Genomic DNA, 21,524 nt, shown 5'->3' on the forward strand with positions numbered 1-21,524 from the left:
AACTCCCAAACTGTCTATCAAAATACCAGCACAGATGATCTAAGACATTTGGGGGGTGGGGGAGAAGTGTAACTAATCTTTTTATTACAGCTTCATTACTGAGGCTAGGCAGCAGTTTGAAACATGATACATGAACAAGATACTCAGAAAATCTCTATGAACATGCAATTTAGTAGTCATTTTTACTAGCAATAATCCTAAATATCTGATATAGAAATTTAAGATTAGCTGCTAGTTTCTCTAAGCCATTATATTTAGCAAAATATGATTTTAAAGAGCTACCCTGTAACTGGTATCACCTGTTATAGAATGCTCTCATACATGTTTATATATAATAATAAAAATAATAGAATAAAATTTTGCAAATGACAATAAAACTTGAAAATATTTTATTTCCTATAGGCAATAGACACTTATGCGTGTCTATTATAGTAAATATAGTCAATCTTATTAGGAAACATTTCCTTCTTTGTAGAGAAAAATGTAAACAGGTAAAAAGAAGAAAAGTGAGAAAGAAAATTAACATTAATTTAGTGCCTATTCCTGTCAGTATTTTACATACTTTTTCTCACTTAATCCTTACCACCAGTGATTCCCATATAGGAATTCAACAGTAGAGTCTCAGAACAAGTTCTCTGTGCGATTAATTTCATTTCAACAGTATGTTAGCAAAAACAAATGAAGGCAAGCATTTTTGAGGATCACATGGATAACCACTTCAGTATTAAGCACTGCCACACAATTTCAGTGACCAAGTTTTATTATGAAGGCGCTAGTGCTGTTGTCATACATTCCTTTAAATGTCATGGACTTGTCAACCAATGGCTGTTGGAGCCAATTCAACACCAGTAGGAATCCCCAATTTGGGGTGAGGTGAAGAAGGAAACTTAACATATTAAGTGCAAACAATTCATTTCTGATACAGCAAAGCTGTGAATAAGCCCTGGGGCAAAGAGGCCTTGCCTCTCTCTCTGGCTAGACAACTCTGATACTCTTGGTTCCTCACTGGTCTGCCAGGGAAACACAGTTTTCATTCTTCAGTGGGAAGAGAAAGTGCACTGGGAGCCAGGGTGGAGCAGACTTAAACAGAGGGAAGTTCCTGCTCCCTACCCTTGATCACTGACTGGTCTATCCTCATGCAAATGAGTTCTCCAAATTCCTACAGTTTGATTGATCCAGAAGGTAATGTCCTGATTAGTCAGAACAGAGCTGCTCTAATGATAGGAATATAGCTGCACAGCTCCAACTGGATGGGGAAAGCCTCAGTCGTATTGGTAGAAATATTATCCCAGAAACTCCTTTGTAAGGGCTGGCTCAGTGTAGGCAGGCAGTTCAGTGCAGGATTCTCCCTGAAGTGTAGTTTGCCTGAGAGTCCTCTGTTTGGAAATAGCAGCTAGGCTCTGCTTTTATATTTGAGCCCAGTTAGCCACCAGGAGTCCTTCTTGGTAGATAACTTCTTTCTCAGGTCCACAGACTACTGTGGTCTATATGTACAATCGTATATTATTCAGCCTTAAAAAAAAGAGCAAACTCCAATAAATGCTACAACCTAGATGAACCTTGAGCACATTATCATAAGCTAGTCACAAGCAGCATAATTCTACTTCTTTGAGGTATCTAGAGTAGTCAGATTGAGAGATACAAAAGTAAAATGGTAGTTGCCAGAGAAAACTAGGGATTAACGTAATGGGTATACAGTTTCAGTTTTGCAAGATGAAAGGCTCTGGGGATTGGTTGCAAAACAAGGTGAATATACTTAACACTACTGAGCTAACTATACATTTAAAAATGGTTAAAGTGGTAATTTTTATGTTATGTGTAATTTGCCATAATTAAAAATTAAAAGAACACATTTGAACAGCCATTCCAAACATAAAAAGTCTGCAATGTACCAGTTAGTACCACAATTACATTGTGAGCAGCAAAATGATATGTCACATGTTAATATTAACTTGAATTTTGTTTGTAATTTTATCCATTTAATTTTCAAATCTGCAAAATCCCTAATCGTAAGAGCTTGATAAAACATTACTACTGCCATTTTAGAGATGCTTGTGAAAATTAAATATGTTAAAATCGTATAGCTGTAAGAAGAGATGGGATTAGCTAATAAATCAAAAGACCCAGAATTAAATTAAAATCAGTTTTGCAAGATGAAAGGCTTGATTCCTGATCCCTGCTTATTCTCAAACTTACTACCTCTCAATTAATAATAATTTAAAAATCTACATTCTGCACTTCAGAAAAAGGTTCTTGGAAAAAAATAACAAAAACAAAGGAAGCCACTTGCAGAATAAAAATTACCATATTAATCCTACAATTAGCACACATTCAACTTTTCCAATCTTTTAAAAACTTTGCTATTCTAATTGGAGAATGAATTTGCTACCTGGATACTTACCAGAAATATTTTAGCAAAAATGAAATGAGTGTTTCTCATATCCTTTTAAGCCAAAATTCTTAGCTCGTTTAGCATCCTGCATGAGGCTTTGTGAAGCAGACTAATTTCAAGTAAATAAGACTCTAATACAGCAACATTTTCAAGTTCTAATAAAGCTAAAGACATGTTCCGTAACTTCTTACATTTTGAATATACTTATATATATCCCCCCTTTTTTCTGTGTACACCCCTTTTTTCTATGTACACTTATAACATATATCCTTTCTTGACAAAACACATGATCCAGCCAAGAACAACTGATTAATTATAAAATACTTTTTACCTAAAACTGTATTTATCACTGAATAGGACTGTACAGTTTAAGAAACTCACAAATATCTTAGAAAGCTTTGCAAACCTGTAACAATTTATCTCCTAAGGATAATGGGTGGTAACTCCGCAAATAAAATACCAAAGAGTACTAACTGATTCAAGGGGCACTGTCTACTCTACCTACAGACGGGTGGGTGAGTGCCACCAGATTGGGTTCTCAGCCCTATTCTGCATAATATTTCAATACAGGACTTGAATAAGAAGACAGGTGGTTACACTTTTTGGGCAACAATGTGTAAGTTGTTAATTTATGCAAGAGACAAAGTAATCTTGATAAAAAAAATGAGGAAAATCTAATTGAAAATAAAGGTTCCACACTTTATTTTAAAACAACTGTACCATTTTAGGATGCAGAACTGGTACGACGACAACATAGGAAAAAGAAGTCTCGAATGACTAAGCTAAATTAATGTCTTTTCCTTTAAAAAAATTTTTTTCTTTAGCTCTACCTCCTCTTCTCCCTCAAAACTTCAAATGATACATAACTATGGAGGGCAGAACAAAGTGGGGATAATTCTGTTCCACTTCATGTAGCTCAGACTACGTACCTCAAATATTTGATTCCATTTATGATAAAATATATGTGAGGCCCTGACCAATTTCATTAGAGAAGCACAGTAAAAATCAACCCGGATGAACTGTCTATAGACCCCAAGCCAAGTCATACTGGCTAATAAATGTTTACTGATGCCCAGTCATGTACGCAAAACCAAAGGAAACAAATTAAGAAACTGTTTTGCCCTAATGAAGAAGACAGATGGAGACATTTAAACCAAAAATTTTCCATTTTTTAAAAAATAGCAGAACCCTTATTTCAAATGAACTCTTACAATAAACCCCTTAAATACCAAGCAAAATAAAGTAGTATAAAGTGTATTATGAAAGTTCAATTAGTAACATATGCTTATTAACATTTTGCATTTCAGCACAATACTGAGGAAATCCTGAACCATACATATTAGCACTATTAACAGTTGCAACTATTTAAAAAAAGTTATATTCCAAGGTCTGTGTAAAAACTACTTAACCTGATGGCAAACAGTAAATAAGATTTGAGGATTTGTGTATTTTATTTCTTTATAGTATACTTAAAAATACTGAAATTTTAAGACTGTGGGAATTTTAAGGCATTTTTGAACTCAAGTTGATAACCAATTCAAAACTACTAGCAACTTTTAACAAGCATCCAATAGATTATATTACTTAGGAGATTTGGAGATAAGAACCTTATTTAATCACAAGTATATACTAAATACGCATGTTTTCCAGTATCCTACTTAAAATTTAGTGAGAATTCCACAAATGATTTTTAACACAAAATGAGTAATACATTAGAAAAAAATTCTGTGGGAACAGAGAGCTGACAAACATTTGATTGAACTGAACCTGAAACTAATATATTTACATTAAGATAAGCAGATGAAAGATGAACAGAGCTGTTAGGGGGATGGGGAAAGATGTGGTCACAGGGTTCAAAGCACACTTTCAAATTAGGAATATAATCCAGCTTTGAAGAACTGTGAAGTGAATTAGCATGAATATCACACTGAGAGGACATGACAGGGTTTATGCTGGGGAATCTCAAGGAACTAGGACCAGTGGATAGAAGTTACAAAGATGCATGAGGACTTCCAGCCTAGATGGAAGCGTAAGTATACACACTGCCTCCTCGCACAACCAAAATAAGGACAAATTAAAAACAAAAAACAGCCAGCACCGACAAAAAATTGAACTGTATGGAAGTCCGACAACCAAGGAGTTAAAGTAGACACATTCATCCAGACTGGTAGGAGGGGCAACCTGGGCAGAGAGGACTAAGCAGCAAAGCAGCAGCTAGCAGACCAGGGGCGCGCAGGGTGGTGGCTAGCAGACCTAGCAAAGCTGCAGATTGTGGAGCATGGGGCAGCAGGCAAGGTGGCTGGCGGACTGGCAGTCCCACATTCGCGCGCAGATAAACCAGGCAAAACTGGGGAGCGAGACAAACCGTGCAACCCAGGACCCCAGCATGGGGAAATGAAGCCTCAAAACACCAATTGAAAACACCTGTGGTGGGTTGAGGTACCAGGAGAAAATCCCAGCCTCACAGGAGAGTTTGCTGGAGAGACCCCCAGGGTCCTAGAACCTACACAAACCCACCCACACGGGAATCAGCACCAGAAGGGCCCAATTTGCTTGTGGGAAGCGGGCGAAGTTACTGAAATCTGGCAGAGATCCGAGCAAGCACCATTTTTCCATTTCGGACCCCTGCCCCACACAGAGCATCACAATCCAGCAACTGGGTTGCCCTGCCTAGGTGAACACCTAAGGCTCCGCCCCTCACTATGTAAGAGTCACGTTGAGACCAAGAAAAAAAAAAAAAGAGGCCCAAACGAAAGAACAGGTGAACGCTCCAGAAAAAATACAACTAAGTGACGAAGAGGTAGCCAACCTATCAGATACACAGTTCAAAACACTGGTAATCAGGATGCTCACAGAACTGGTTGAATTTGGTCACAAATCAGATGAAAAAATGAAGGCCACACTAAGTGAAATAAAGAAAAATGTACAGGGAACCAACAGTGACGGGAAGGAAACTAGGACTCAGATCAATGGAGTGGACCAGAAGGAAGAAAGAAACATCCAATCAGAAGAGAATGAAGAAACAAGAATTCAAAAACATGAGGAGAGGCTTAGGAACCTCTGGGACAACTTTAAATGTTCCAATATCCAAATCATAGGGGTGCCAGAAGGAGAAGAGGAAGAACAAGAAACTGAAAACTTATTTGAAAACATAATGAAGGAGAACTTCCCCAATCTGGCAAAGGAAACAGACTTCCAGGAAGTCCAGGAAGCTCAGAGAGTCCCAAAGAAGTTGGACTCAAGGAGGAACACACCAAAGCACATCATAATTACATTACCCAAGATTAAAATTAAGGAGAGAATCTTAGAAGGAGCAAGAGATAAGGAGACTGTGACCTACAAAGGAGTTCCATCAAACTGTCAGCTGATTTCTCAAGAGACCTTGAAGGCAAGAAGCGGCTGGAAAGAAGTATTCAAAGTCATGAAAGGCAAATAAAGTGCTTCTCAGATAAGGTCAAGTTAAAGGAGTTCATCACCACCGAGCCCTTATTGTATGAAATGTTAAAGGGACTTACCTAAGAAAAAGAAGATAAAAAACATGTACAGTAAAATGACAGCAAACTCACAATTATTATCAACCACACCTAAAACAAAAACAAAAGCATACGAAGTAAACAACTAGAAGAGCAACGGAACCACAGAAATGGAGATCACATGGAGGGTTAGCACCAGGGGAGTGGGAGGAGGAGAGATGGGGAAAAGGTACAGAGAATAAGTAGCACAGATGGTAGGCAGAAAATAGACAAGGGGAGGGTAAGAATAGTAAGGGAAATGTAGAAGCCAAAGAACTTAAAAGTATGACACATGGACATGAACTAAAAGGGGGAAATGTGGATGGGAGGGGGTGTGGAGGGGAGTGAAGGGGGGAAAATGGTACAACTGTAATAGCCTAATCAATAAAATATATTTTAAAAAATCACAGAGATAAAGATGTTAACTTACTAGAACAATCAGGCCTGTTAGAACTAGCTTGCCTCCCAAGATAGTATACCACCACTGGAGTCATTTCAAGAGGCCCAATGGTGGTCTTTTTATTTATCAACAATATGAAGACGGTATCACATAGATAACAAATAACTTGAAAACTTAAAGTTCCTTCCAACCCCAAGAATCTGTAATCTTAAATAGCCAAATCTTTCATTTACATACTGTCTGTGGCTGCTATGGGACCACAAGAGCAGAGATGAATAGCTACAATGGAGAGCACATGACCCATAAAGCTCAGGACCTTTACGGAAAGTATGCCTGATTTATAATATAGCCAAAGAGTACCACTCTAGGAAACCTAAAACAACATACAATATTTGTCTTTTAAATATTTCTCTTATCCACCCTCCAGCATCAGATATAGCTCAGAGAGGGTAAGGCAGGTTATGCAACTATAACATGACTTCAAAATCTCAGTGACTTACAACAAAGGTTTATTTTTCACTCATACAACATACCTATCCTGCACTCTTAAATGACCATGGAGCCACACTCTAGGGTCCACATTGTTGAACAACCTCTCCCTAAAGCACAAAATGGCTTTTAAAGATTGATACCCAAAGTGATACAATATACCATTTCTATTCACATTTTGTGAACATGGAAAACCCTGACTTCAACAGGTAGGGAAGTATAATCCTCTCCCAGAGAGGGCAGGCAGATTTTAGGGAAAAAATAAAAATGAAATATACAGTTCACCACATAGTATATCTGGAAAAATTTACATAAGTAATTTGCTTTATTTCTGCAATCTATCTATCAGTAGCATACTTCAACACCAATGTCTTGAGACTAAAAGCAAAAAGGTTGTAATGTAATTTCATGTTTTCCAAGACAATATTAAAGCACAGAATTATTTAGAGATTATTTTCTCTTCTACTGAAAACATGTCTAGAAGTAAGTGTTTGAGAAATAAAGAAAATATATCACTCATAGTTTTACGCCCAAAGAGAGCGAACACTAGGCTTTACTTGCTTCTAGCATTTTTTTTCTGTACTTTTCCTGTTGGATCATCCCCTACTTTTCATTTATATCTTACCTTTTCTCATTTACCAAAAGTGTTTCCGTGTTATTACAAATTATCCATAGTTTATACTTTTGTTTTAACTCACCTTGTAAATGGTAAAATTTATAAACACATTTCCATTCTAATGCAATGCTTTGCTTTTAAACAAAACAATGTGATAAGATCATCTTTTATATAAACCTTATACTGGGGGGCCAGTAAGGTTTATTTATTGCCTCAGAATGGACTCTTAGAAGAATTACTGTGTCAAAGGTTATAAGACTATTAAAGCCTCTTCATCTGTTTCAGGGGTGTGAAACTCATTTTCTCCAGGGGCCACATCAGCCTCATAGTTGCCTTCAAAGGGCCGAATATAATTTTAGGACTGTATAAATGTAACTACTCCTTAACAGTTAAGCAAGAGCTCAGCACTGCCGCCCAGGAGAAATAAGTTGCCAAGCCAAATAAAACACAGTGGCGGGCCGGATTCTGCCCACTAGCCTTGTGTTTGCCACCTGTGATCTATTTCATATACTGCTACTTTCCAAAGCAAGTCTAGCATTACACTACTCTCACTCCAACAATGGAGTGGTTATTTTAACCATCCATGCCTGTATTAGGTATAAGCACATAATAATTTTTTTAAGTAAATACATTTTGCAAAAAACCTATCTTGGTTCATTATGCATTTCTCTGTCTATTAGTGAAGTTGAGCCTGTTTCCATGTTTGTTACCCAAGTCTATTTCCTGAAATAGATTATTTCTGAAATCGACCTTTTAATCAATTGGGATCTTAGTGTTTTATTTCCTATTATTTTCACATATAAGTTTTCCAGTCATCAAATTTGTTGCAAAAAATTATACTAAATAATCCTACCCTTTCCCTCTATGATCTATGGAAAAAGCCTTCATAACTTAAAATATTTAATGTGATGCCGAAGTTCTAGGTTGTTTCTAAGTGTTTTATAAATATTAACTCATTAAATAAAAAAATTAACTAATTTAATTTTTAACAGATACATATATAGATATCTAATTTACATATTAAATTTATATATAGAATTTTTTTAAGCTTTTCTAAACCATCTGCTTATTTTTATACAAGTTGTACAATGTTTTAACGCTTATATTCTTCTAATAGGTTTTGAGATGTCAGACCTAGTTCTTCTCTCCTCATTGTTCTTTTTCATCGTCTTATTAGCTAGCCCACCTAGTTTTTAAGGTAGACTACTGAGGGGGTGGGGGATGTAAATGAGATAATTTTCTGTATCATGCTGTCTAGAAACAAATGGTACTAATCAGGATGAAAGTGTTGGGCTTGAAGAACCAACACTACTTCAATAAAAGGATTCTGAAACTGTAAAAACTCAAGAATTTAATAGACATTTTACATAAAAAAATAATGGGTGTGTTCCTTACACCATGAAGGCACTCTAGGATACTAAGTATCTTCTGAATCAAGTTTAAAACTTATTCCACAATACTCCTACTGTGATTTTCACAGAAGATGCTTTGAGAATATTCTGTATGCCACAAAATTTCAAGACTACTTAAAACAAACCACCATAAATAACAGACATTTAAGTACTGTAAAACTAAAAGGTACATATTAAACACAGCATCTCACTTAGGCCTAAAGCTCTGCAAGTGAACCTGTGGCACACAACGGCCACTGTCTAACACTAGAACAGCCACATGAAGACCACTTCCACATCTCTGGGCACAGCTTATGAAGAGTTTTGTTCATTTGGTTAAAACAAATTCTACCAAAAATTTTTAAATCTTGTACAAAAGCTTTCCTTGATAGATCTCTATTGAGAAATATCCATTTTGTCATTATTTCATTCTGCGTATCCAAATAATAAGATTAAATGTTGGCTGTGCTACATACAAGCAAAAACAAGCAAACCAAATGGCTGCTTATACCTGTCCTTTGGTCTTACAGTAGCAATATCCTCTATTATTTCATTCAAATCTCACAATCCTATAAATTAGAAAAGATAATTTAGCATAGTTACTGATGAGGAAATAGAGAAAAATTAGGTGACTTGTCCATAATCACACTATTCAGCTATCACAATCACAATCAGCTATTATACAGTCTCTTTTGTCTCCTGACTCCCATCCACTACTCTTCCTCCAACAGCCAGGCTTCCTCTCTTGACTCCTTTCCTCCCTGGCTACATCAGACTTACTGCAGTCAGCTAAAAGCTACAACAAAACAAAACTAAAGAAAAGTTTTGAAGGCCTAGAGAACACATTTTTAAGTACCTAACAGAGGCAAATACCTATTAGTGGCAAAATTAAAGTAAGGGGTGTAAATTAATATAGTAAGCCTCTCATATGTTGGAGGTTGAATTCCTACAAAAGCAGTCTCACAGGAAATGGAAGGAAATATGTACATATACACACAAAAATAATTTCTGGAAGGCATCCATTTCTAAAAAAATCAGACTCATTATCATTAAATGGACTCTCTTCCTAAATCATCACATTCATATACTCAGGAAAACATCAATATAAGGTTAAGTTTTCGAAGAAATCCCTATTTGTTTGAATCCCAACCCTGAAACATAAGTCTGTTACACTCCTACATAGTCCCTTTTCCATACAGCAAACCATGCCAAAGTACTTGCCTGCCCACCTGCTTTTGCAACAATGTCAGCAGTGCCCATCACTGGGCCTGGTCTCCTATCCATATATTGAAAAAAAGAAAATAACCAGGATACCTCTTTCCACATCAACTGTCCTGATCCTATTCCACAGAGGAGAGTAATAACAGTTCACTAAATGGAAACACTAGCTAACCAAGAGAGATTCTGACCACACAAACACGCCCAGGGCCTACATCCCAGCATATCAGAATTCAGTAAGCCTAAGACATGGCCAACTTCTTAATTAAAAACTAGACTCAAGAAAACTGAGTTATATTAGCATGAATGAAAATCTATTAATATTTTCATTTAAAATATTTTAACATTCTGGTGTATGTGTCTATTCATTCTAATGAATGAAACCTGTCATTCATTCATTCAGTTAACTAACATTTATGAACATCTTACAATATAAGTGCTAGGCAAGGTTCTAGGCCCTTGGGATAAGCAATGACAAAAGTTACATTTGTGTTCCACAAAACTTTTACTTCACTAGGCAAACAGAAGGAACATAAGTCAGGTAAATAATACCATTTCAGGCACAAATAAACTCTATGAAGAAAATAAACCTGGATGGGGGTAAGAAAAGCAATTGTAGAGCAAGGTACAACTATTTTAGATAAGGTGGTCAGGGAAAGTCTTTTGGAGTAGGCAATGTATGAGCAGAGACCTGAATGACAAAAAGTCCTAGGGAAGGCAGAAAGAACAGTAAATTTAAGGTCCTAATGGTGTTATCTCTGATCCATGCTTGGCTAGGGTCCTGATAAAATGGGCTTTCTAATTCCAAAAAACTAAGCACCTAAGTAAGACCTGACAGTACAAGACAAAACTTGGACGTCAAAATAAATGTTTCTAGCATTAATGCTATGAAATTTAAGTATTACAGAATAGCTTATAGATCGAGAAGGCAAATTCTAATTTAATCTGGGTCTTAGTGGATGAACATAATTCCAGTTCACAGAAATGAGGGAAGGAGCTTTTCATCAGAGGCAAAAGCACAAACAGAATCACAGAAATGACAAAGAACAAAGACAAACCTAAAATATCAGATAAGTCTGTTGATCAAAATTAGAGAATGTAAAGATGAAAATGTAGGTTAGATTAGGACAAGAATGTCTGTTAATCCATTTTTGTTAAAAACACTTCTAAGACCCAGCTAAAAAATGCCAATTCTTCTATAAAGGATATACTCTAACTCTTAAAGGCAATTACCACTCTTCTGGGTTGCCACCTACCTGTTCTCCCCTGGTCATGTCTAACTCCCAGAGTTTACTTATTCATCATAAAATCCATATTTTCCATCAAAGATAGTTTGAACCATCTCTGTTCAAACACAGTTCCTACTAACATACAAGCAGCATACAAAACGTATTTATCACTAGAGTAAAATGAGATGGAAGGTCCATAGGCTGAAAAACTGAACATAACAAAGATGCAAATCCTCCCCAAACCGGTCTATAGGTTGAGGTAATTCCTATCAAAACTTCAGGAAGGTATTTATTTTGTAGACACAGACAAGCTTATTCTAAAATTTATATGGCAGGTCACAGGCTCTAGAAGAGCTAAAACAATCCTGACAAAGATGAAGAAAATGGAAATAATCACTCTACCTGATGTTTATGCTTACTATGTTGATATCATAGTCTAGACCATGTGGTATTGGTGAAGAGAGAGACATACATCTATGGAATAAAACAGAACCTAGAAAGAGATCCACCCACATATGCCCAACTGATTTTGACAAAGTACAAAAGTACCCCAATGGAGAAAGAACTTTTTTTTCCAACAAATGGTACTATACAAACTGGATTATCTACAGACCAAAACACACAAAAAATTAACTCAAAATTAATCATAAACTCAAATGTAAAATAAAACTATAATTTTTTTTTAAATAAAATATTTGAAATCTAATGCTAAGCATACTTTTGACTTGAAAGCACAATCCATAAAAAGAAAAGATCGATAAACTGGACCTAATCAAAATAAAAAACTTGCTTTGCCAAAGACCATGTGTAGCGGCTGAAAGACAAACTACAGACTGGAAGAAAATATTTGCAAACCACTTACTTGACAAAAGGAGTAGAACCTAGAATACATAAAGAACTCTCAAAACTCAACAGTAAAAAACCAAACAATCCAATTAGAAAATAAGCAAAAGGTCTGTGAACAGACATTTCACTTAAGAGGATATATAGGTGGCAAATAAACATCATTAGCTATCAGGCAAATGCAAATTAAAAATGCAATGAGATACTACATATCTGTTAGAATAGCAAATTAATTAAAACACAAAGAAAAAATGCTAGTGAGGAGGATGCATAGCAATTGCTATACAAAATAAAACCATAATGAGATATCACTACACACCTACTAAAATGTTTAAAATAAAATACACTAACTACTGACATGGATACAGAGAAAATGAAGCACTCAAAATGCTAGGGGAATGTAAAATAGTATAGCTATTTGAAAAAGTTTGTCAGTTTCTTAATAATATTAAACATGCAACCACCATCTATGACCCAGCACCTGCACTCTTATGTACCCAAGTGTTCAGAGCCCAAACCAAGAAATAACCCAGATGTTCTTAAACAGTTGAATGGTTAACAAAATGTGAAGCACCCAAACTATGGAAGACAACTCAATAATGAAAAGGAAAATATTACTGATATATACAAAGATTTGGATGACTCTCTAGAGTATTATGTTGAGTTTAAAAAGCCAACCCCAAAAAGTTATTATATACTGTAGGTTCTATTTATGTAACAGTCTTGAAACAACAAAGTATAGAAATGGAGCCCAGATTAGTAGTTGCCAGAGGTAGGACTAAAAGCTGATGGGAAGGAAAGAGGTGTGGCTATAAAAGGGCAGCATGAAGGATACTTCTGGTATAAAAATGTTCTACATTTTGACTGAATCAATGTTAATTTCCTGGTTGCTATTGTCCTATGGTTTATAAGATGTTTCCATCGGGAGAAACAGGGCAAAGGGTTTGTGAGCTCTGTGCTGTTTCTTAAAACTGAATGTGGTTCTAAGATTATTTCAAAAACATTTTTAATTTAAGAAAATGGATAAAAGACAAAAACATCAACCTTAACAGAGAAAAGATGCTTTTAGGGAGGGGAAAAAAGAGAAGAGAAAGGGGTGACAGAGGAAGAGTATCCAAAAAGTGGAGGATCTTATCTCTAAGCTCAAGTTGAATACTAACTGGGTTGGAAGGAATAAGGATTACCAAAGAGAAGTTCAGATGGCAAAATTGGGAGCTTTAAAAGAATCAAGAAAATTTGGAATATTAAAGTCCGGGAAAGCATGATTAAGATTTAACAATAAAATGGCATTCCCTACTTGTCTTACTGCATCTGGAACACTATTCTTCATTACACATTGCAAATTCATCACACAGAGGATGTTATTTTTATCTGTAAAGCTGCAAAGTATTCACTAAAAGGGAATATTTTTCTAAGTAAATTCTATCACCACAACTTGCATGTCCCTATGAAATTCTACACGATGGAACTTTATTTGTAGAATTATAATGTAATCTTAAAAATAACATGAGTAAAAATTAATATTATTATCTCTGCCCTAAAGAAAGGGACTGTGACAATAATAGGTCCAAACAAAATGGATTCAGAGAGAAAATGTGTTATGGTCATAAAAAATCAGTGACAAAAGTAATTAGAATTCCAGATTCTCAAATGTGGAAATGATTACTACAATACTTCATTTTTTCCCGCCTCACACAATCTCTTTTTCTTCCCCTTATGTGAATGAGGGTGCCCTTGCAAACTGGGGGCTTCCATAACTGGCTAATATAACAAGCAATGTTTCTTTCTTTTTGTTAACATTTTAAATCTTTTATAATGCATCTCAGGAAGGTCTGTGAAGCTTGAATGCTCCAGAATACCTAAAGAAAAGTTACATGTGAACTTTTCAAAGCTGCACCAGCAATTCATTTTGAGGTAACATTCTTAAGACTAAATTCATTGTCAATGCGTGATAAAACTCAACAAGAAAAATATATCAGTTAATTAAAAACTTTTTAAATTATATTTTCTCAATTATGCTATTACAGCTGTCCTGATTTTTCCTCCTTTGCCACCCTTCACATAGCACTCCCCAATTCCCTCAGCAAATCCCCCCACCATTTTTCATGTCCATGGCTCATGTGAAGAAGCTTTTTGGCTACTCCATTTCCTGGCTCTTCTGTAACTACCTATTTGTACTTCTTAATCCGCTCACCTCTTTACTCATTCCCCCCCCACCCCCTTCCCATCTGACAACTATCAAAATGCTCTCCATATGTATCCATGATTCTATCTCTGTTCTTGTTTGCTTAGCTTGTTTTTTAGATTCAATTGTTGATAGATGTTTATTGTCATTTTATTGTTCATAGTTTTGATCTTCGTCTTTTTCTTAGATAAGTCCCTTTAACATTTTATATAATAATGGGTTGGTGATGATGAACTCCTTTAGTTTTTTCTTGTCTGTGGAACTGTTTATCTGCCCTTCGGTTCTAAATGATAGCTTCAGTGGGTAGAGTACTTTCAGCTATAGGTCCCTCCTTTTCATGATTTTGAATACTTCCTGCCAAGGCCTTCCAGCTTGCAAAATTTCTTTTGAGAAATCAGCTGACAGCCTTCTGGGAACTCCCCTGTAGTTGACTATTGCTTTTCTCTTGCTGATTTTAAGATTCTCTTTATCTTGCCCTGGCTAGTGTGGCTCAGTGGATTAAGTGTCAACCTGCAAACCAAAAGGTTGCCGGTTCGATTCCCAGTCAGGGCACATGCCTGGGCTGTGGGCCAGGTTCCCAGTTGGGAGCATGAGGCAGGCATCTGATCAATACTTCTCACACATCAAGGTTTTTCTTTCCTTCTATTTCTCCCTCCCTTACCCCCTCTCTAAAAATAATAAATAAAATATTTTTTTAAAAAAGGATCTTTCTTATCTTTAACCTTTGATATTTTAATTATTGTGTGTCTTAGAGTAAGCCTCTTTGTATCCACCTTGTTTGGGACTCTCTGTGCTTCCTAAACTTGCATGCTTATTCCTTCACCAAACTAGGGAAGATTTCCTTCATTTTTCAAAGAGATTTCAAGTTTCTTGCTTTCTTATCTCCTCCTGGCACCCCTATGATGTGAATGTTGGATCTCTTGAAATAGTTGCAAAGGGTACTTATCCTACCCTCATTTTTTTTTATTTTTTTCTTCTTGTTGTTCTGATTGGTTGTTTTTTGCTTCCTTATGTTCTACATCATTGATTTGATTCTCGGCTTCATCCACTCTACTGTTGTTTCCCTGCTAGTTATTCTTTATTCCAATTAGTGTATCCTTCATTTCTTCCTTGCTGCTTTTTATGCTGTTGAGATCACTAAGTTCCTTGAGCACCCTTATAATCAGTGTTCTGAACTCTGCATCTGATAGACTGCTTATCTTCATTTCATTTAGTTCTTTTTCTGGAGTTTTGATCTGTTCTTTCATTTAGGCCATGTTTCTTTGTCTCCTCGTTTTCACAGCTTCCCTGTGTTTGCTTTCTATGTATTAGGTAGAGATACCTTTTTCTGAAAAGATTTTATTTATTTACTTTTAGGAAGAGGGCAAGGGAGGAAGAGAGGGAGAAAAACATCAATGTGTGAGAGATACAGTGATTGGTTGCCTCTCACATACCCCCAAATTGGGGACCTGGACCGAAACCCAAGCTTGTGCCCTGACCTGGAATCAAATCAACAACCTTCGCAGGCCAGTGCTCAATCCACTGAGACACACTAGCCAGGGCTAGGTAGAGCTGCTTTGACTGTATGTCATGACAGTGTGGTCTAATATTCTAGGTGTCCTGTATAGTCAAGTGGCACAGCTTCCCCTATCACCCAAGCTGGGTGCCCTTCGTGTGGGCTGAGTACACCCTCCTCTTGTAGTTTAGCCTTGTTTCCTTTTGGCAGGTCAATTGGAGGGATTTACCCAGGCCAGCCAGCAGCAAGGACTGGGTGTGACCACTGACCACACACCTCTGCCCTCCGTGGAGACCAGCTGTGCAGGGGCAGGGTGGTGGTGCTCTGACTGGTCTAGCTGCACTTGGTGCACTGCGCCTGGGGTTTCCCAGGCAGTGCAGGGTAAGTTCAGCACCTACCTGTGTTTTGCCCAGGACCATCCTGCATGAGCTATAAAGCAATCTGAGATGACTACTACTTGTACTGGGCTTGGAAATTCCCAGGGCAGGCCAAGCTGTGAATCTAAATTGGTTTACGCCTGGGTCTCACTGAGGCCAGCTGTAGTTTGAGATAATTTAGGAAGTTGTACAGTATGAGCCAAGATCTGCCACTTATGTGGAAAAGCAGCTTGGGTGATTCTGTAAGTTGGGTGGAGCGGAGTCTCTCAGAATCTTCCAAGGCTGGGCAAACAGTGTTGGCCAGGTTGATGAAGTCTCTGATATGGCACCAGAGGTTTTAGAGAAGGGACAATGGCCTCTGCTTGCACTGATGCCAGACACTTCAGTTTCTCCCTGTATGCCACTGATGCCTTTTAAGCTGCTACCCTGGTGCTGGAGCTCGGAGTGAGGGAATCTGAGTAGGTGAGTCCATGTGGTGTGTGGGTTAAGTGGAACTGCTTTGGACTCCAGTAGTTTCTTCCACTGACTCAATCCCCACTGGTTTTTGCAGCCAGAAGTTGTGAGGACTTATTGTCCTGGCAGTTGAGAACCTTGGGCTGGGGGGTCTTACTATGGGGCTGGGAGTCCTCGCTACCAAGATATCCCTCCCAAATTTTTATCCACCACACATAGGTGTGAGACTAGCCCATTCAGCATCTGCACCCCTATTTCTCTGGTTTCTTTAATTTGTAGTGGTCAGATTTCCATTCAACTCAATTTCTGACAGTTCTGATGATGGTTGTCCGCTATTTTAGTTGTAATTTTGATGTGGTTGGGCAAGGAGATGAGCCATGTCTGCCTATGTCACCATCCTGACCAGAAGTAAAACTTAACTTTAACGTGTATTTCCTGAGTGGTTACACCCAGACATTGTAAAGGTACCAAGAATATAGTAGTAATGAAAATGTAGCTTGCTTTTTTCTAATAAACAGGCAACTACAATAAAATCTTATAAATGCTCAGATGCAGAAAAATGACAGGAAGTGACAGGCTCCTGTAGAAGTCAGCTACACCAGTAGGGAGACAATCAATGAAGGGGAAGCCTAGCTTTAAGGTCTCTTAAAGGTCTCAGGTAGCAGCCTGTTGAGAAGTGGGGATGAATGTTAAGAGGTTGACACAAATATCTACAGCCATTCATGTCAAAACACACACTAAAATGATCTTACCAGGAAAGAAATTCTGAAGAGAATGAAGAGAAATTTAGCAGTAACATCTGACAACCAGTGAGCAAGTGGTAACTGACTCTACAGAGCAGAGAAAGCTAAAATCTAAGCTGGCTATGTGGAAGCCCACAAGATCTGCTTGGTGCCAGTGAAACCAAGAGAAATTCATGAAGTAGGGGCACAATGCACATCCAAAAACAGACAAGTGAGTATACTGGTGGTAAAACATGAAGTTCACAGATGAAGTTCTATGTAAGAGACAGATTAGAATACCAGATCTCTCCCACTCACAAGGAAGACTATCCTTTTCCTTTCAGATACTGGACTTAACAACAGACAGAGCAGAAGGGGGAGAAGCAATGTAGGAGATTAAAAAAAAGAGAAAGAAAAACAGGGAAAGTAAATAAAATTCTACTTCTGGCCCTTTCCCTCCCTTTTGGCAGCTAAAATGCTGGCAACTAGATTTATATCCTTCTCCAAGCAAGAATGTGGGAAATCTGACATACATACCATACTCTTCCTCCACTAGCCCCAAAGGACCTGTAGATCATTACAGTGGGAGATTTCCCAATGAGGTAGACTTACCAAGCCCCCCTATATTGAAGCTTACAGTTTATAAGATCCCCACACACATGTGATGAGCTTCCAATCAGCTGTTTAGGCAAGACTGTTTTTTATTTTAAATCTCACTTGGCTTTTTAAAACTGTATATTTTGATAAAAATTAAAAGACAGTAGCAGGCATAGGTAGAAAAGAAAGCAAAAGGAGTACCTACGCAAAGGATTTTTATAATTTTTATATACAAAAGAAATGATTAAAAACAGACTTTAAATCATCTCAATCTTAATAAAAGTGCATACCAAAAGAGGGTACCTAAAAAGTACTCAACCTGTATATCCATTAACATAGATGGCAACTCCACTAAAAATCGTAGATGAAGTTCCATCCTTCTGCATAGCAGCATCTGATCGAAACTGTTCCTCCAATTTCTGGACCTTGGCAGCCATATACCCACCCTGGAATTAAAGAAGAAAAGGTAAACACCAATCATAAAAGTTGTATTTTCTACCCCCTCCTTTTAAAGAAACTTCTATTTTAAAATAATAAATAAATAAAAGGGCCTTAGATGCCAGCAACCAATGCATAACATGAAAAAGGTGTAATTATAAACATGAACCAGAGGCAAAGCAATAAAACAGGCAAGTCAAAAGAGCCTTTCCCTCTACTGACTCAATTTTAGTAATTCTTTAACATTCTTAAAGTTATTTTAAAAAGTCAAAAGAAGTAAGTTTAAATGTCACAAAATATTTTTACCTATAAAAGCAAACAAAAGTTACACCAGAGTTTAAACCAATTAAAATTTGACAAGTGGTCAATAAGACTATATTTTAGACTGCCTTTCACTATGTTCTTTACATAGGAAGCTTAACATTAGTAACTTCAAGGAAAATTAAGTTTGACAAACCACGACAGTTCTACATACATGTAAATAAGAATACAATAAACAATTCACTAGCTAAATTCTGGATCTAATCAATCTGTTTGACAACAGTACTAAATTTCACTAGCTAACTGAAACCTCAAGAATGTAAAAACATCATTTTACCTACAGACCTTTACAAATCTAGAAAGTGCAGCTGAATTTAGCTACACTTTTCCTGAATATTGAAATAATTAGGCTTAACTGATTTAAATTACTGACTTTATTGATTTATCTAGATCAATAAAAATGGTCAATTAGTGATTCAAAGAAAACTATAATTACATGAAGTGGAATACATTTTCCAAAATGGAAATGATGTCATTGTTTTTGGTCATTCAAATATTACATGTTCACTGTAAAAACAATGTTTCTGAAAAATATAAAGAAGAAACTTTAAATAAGCTATGATCCCATTCATTGTTAACATTTTGGGATCTTATTTTCAAAGTTTATGTCTATGCCTCAGAGCAGAGCAGTTTTACAAAAATAGGGTCATTCATATATATATATATATATATAAATTCCTTTATAACACAACACCGTTGAAGTCAAGGCCATCTGCCAGGTTAAGAATATAAAGCCAAATAATAGTGGTTGCACAGTGTCCCAATTTATAGAAATAATTTATTTATCCAATTCCCTATTATTGGATATGTTTTTCTTTCTCAGTATTCTTAGCAATGCTGCAACTAAATTATCATACAATGTATTTTGTGCACTACACTATTTATTTCTTCTATAAAATTCCTCCAAGTTCAGGGGTTAAACTTTGACCTTTCACTACACTGTTAAAACTCAGAGTGGATATCTGAAGTGATCTGCAACTTAGAAAATGCCTTAAGTCACAATATAAACTATAAATAAAATGAAAAATACCTAGACAGTTCAATATAATTGTTTTTTTTTTTTTTAAACACACCCATTTTTCCCAGCCATCATTTTCAGCTCGCCTCCTCCATCCACCTCGTCTCATGGTGGAGCCTCTGTATTCGGGGAAAAAAAAATATCAATTTTATAATATACTACTAATTGATATTTTATTACAGTATGAAAAAAAGAGAAACTAAAATTAAAAATGTTTAGGTGGAGGAAGGTATAGGGAAAGACAAATGGTGATGGACAGAGACTTGATGTTAGTGGTGAATGCACAGTACAATGCATTCAATAAATTCAATAAAGAGGAAAAATAAAACACAGTTTTTTAAAGGATAAATAAATAAAATACAAATTTTTTTTACTTGAAATTATTGGGATGACATAGGTCAACAAAATTATACAGGTTTCAGATGCACAACTGTACAACACATCATCTGTACACTGTAGTGTGTGTTCACCACCCCACGTCAAGTCTCCGTCCATCACCATTTATCCCCCCATATCCTTCTCCACCTCCCTATTCCTCTCCCCTGACAATCACCACACTGTTGTCCGTGTCTATGAGTTCTTTTTTTTCCCTTTTATGCTTAATCCCCCCACATCCCAGGCCCCCCAACAGCTGTCAGCCTACTCTCTCTGAGTCTGTATTTTGTTAAAATACAAATGTTTAATTTACATTAACACTAAATGAGAAAACTTTTTCCAAAGCTTATCATTCTCCAGTTTCACAAGTGAAATGTTATTAAAAACACCCACCTACAAATAAATATCAGGTTTAAATTATAACCTCTTTAAATTTAAACAGGAAAAACTTTTATGCATTCTTGAGCATTCATTTTAATACCTCATATAAAACATCACCAAATCTGACTAATATAGTCATGATTATTTGATAATAATTAGTGTTAACAGAACCTAAGAAAACATTCCTTCATGAATTGACCTATAACATAGCTCTTAAGGTCTATCTTTGCTATTACAGACTGGACACTTAACAGTGCATTCATGGTGTAATTCATCTATTATGCAAAAAGCCCTAAAAGAAGTCAAGTAAACAACACATTCAGGAATAGTGATTTTCAGCCATATGCTGCAAGAATTTTTAAAACATACAATACCTGACTATTTAGTCAGGGGACTGATCTCTTTTTCCCTTAGATTGCCAAATAAAAAATGACAAACAGCCAACACAACAATAGCCACTCAGTGTTGAGTCAAAAGGATACCTATTTTTTGTCAGATCAGCAAAAAAAATATTTTTGTGTGTGCTACAGAATTTTAGTAATTAGTTTATGTGTGCCATGAGATGAAGAAGGCTGAAAATCACTGATCTAGGAGATCTGATGCAGAAAGATTATCACAATAAATTAGGAAATCTGGCATGTTCCTTAAGGTAACACTTGACCATCTGACCAACACCCACCAACTATAAAACCATCAATATAACCAAATGATAGCTCAAGAGTCAGCTGGCTTAGTGGCTGGCAAGGATTAAAATGAGTTATAAGTCAAAGCATAAGTCATGTTGAAACATGATTTGATACACGGCTATACCTTGAGACATGACTGCGTTATCCTTCATAATCGAACATGATTTCCATTCAGGCATTTTTTTCTTCTAACCGTGTGTGTGTGTGTGTGTGTGTGTGTGTGTGTGTGTGTCAGTCAAATGGTTACCATGTATCACTGGAGAAGCCTTATTCATTATCCACATCAAATCAGATTTGATACAATTTATAGGAATTTGTTACTGAGTAGCACCTTAGAACATAACAGCAGATATTTTCTTTCAAATATTTCTATTCTTGGTATAATG

At 36.5% G+C, this 21,524-nt stretch overlaps 1 protein-coding gene across 5 annotated transcripts in view; it reads right to left on the reverse strand.

Annotated features, from left to right (window-relative positions):
- The window catches only part of REV1 (REV1 DNA directed polymerase), a 107,594-nt gene that overhangs the window by 60,968 nt on the left and 25,102 nt on the right, over positions 1-21,524 (reverse strand). The window contains exons 2-3 of one of the 5 annotated variants that reach the window (XM_045828517.1): positions 19,752-19,815; positions 18,239-18,365 (exon numbers count right to left, since the gene is read on the reverse strand). The exons of 1 other annotated variant lie outside the window; for it this stretch is intronic. In XM_045828517.1, the coding sequence (XP_045684473.1) occupies positions 18,239-18,365; positions 19,752-19,805 (181 nt within the window). In that variant the 5' untranslated portion in view covers positions 19,806-19,815. Of the gene's footprint in view, positions 1-18,222; positions 18,366-19,708; positions 19,816-21,524 lie in introns of those variants that run through there. 3 more of the 5 variants (XM_045828518.1, XM_045828520.1, XM_045828516.1) reach the window with 3 other exon arrangements.

Source organism: Phyllostomus hastatus, unplaced genomic scaffold, assembly GCF_019186645.2.
Source record: "Phyllostomus hastatus isolate PE091 unplaced genomic scaffold, TTU_PhHast_1.1 phas_scaffold_78, whole genome shotgun sequence".
Lineage (NCBI taxonomy): Eukaryota > Metazoa > Chordata > Mammalia > Chiroptera > Phyllostomidae > Phyllostomus > Phyllostomus hastatus.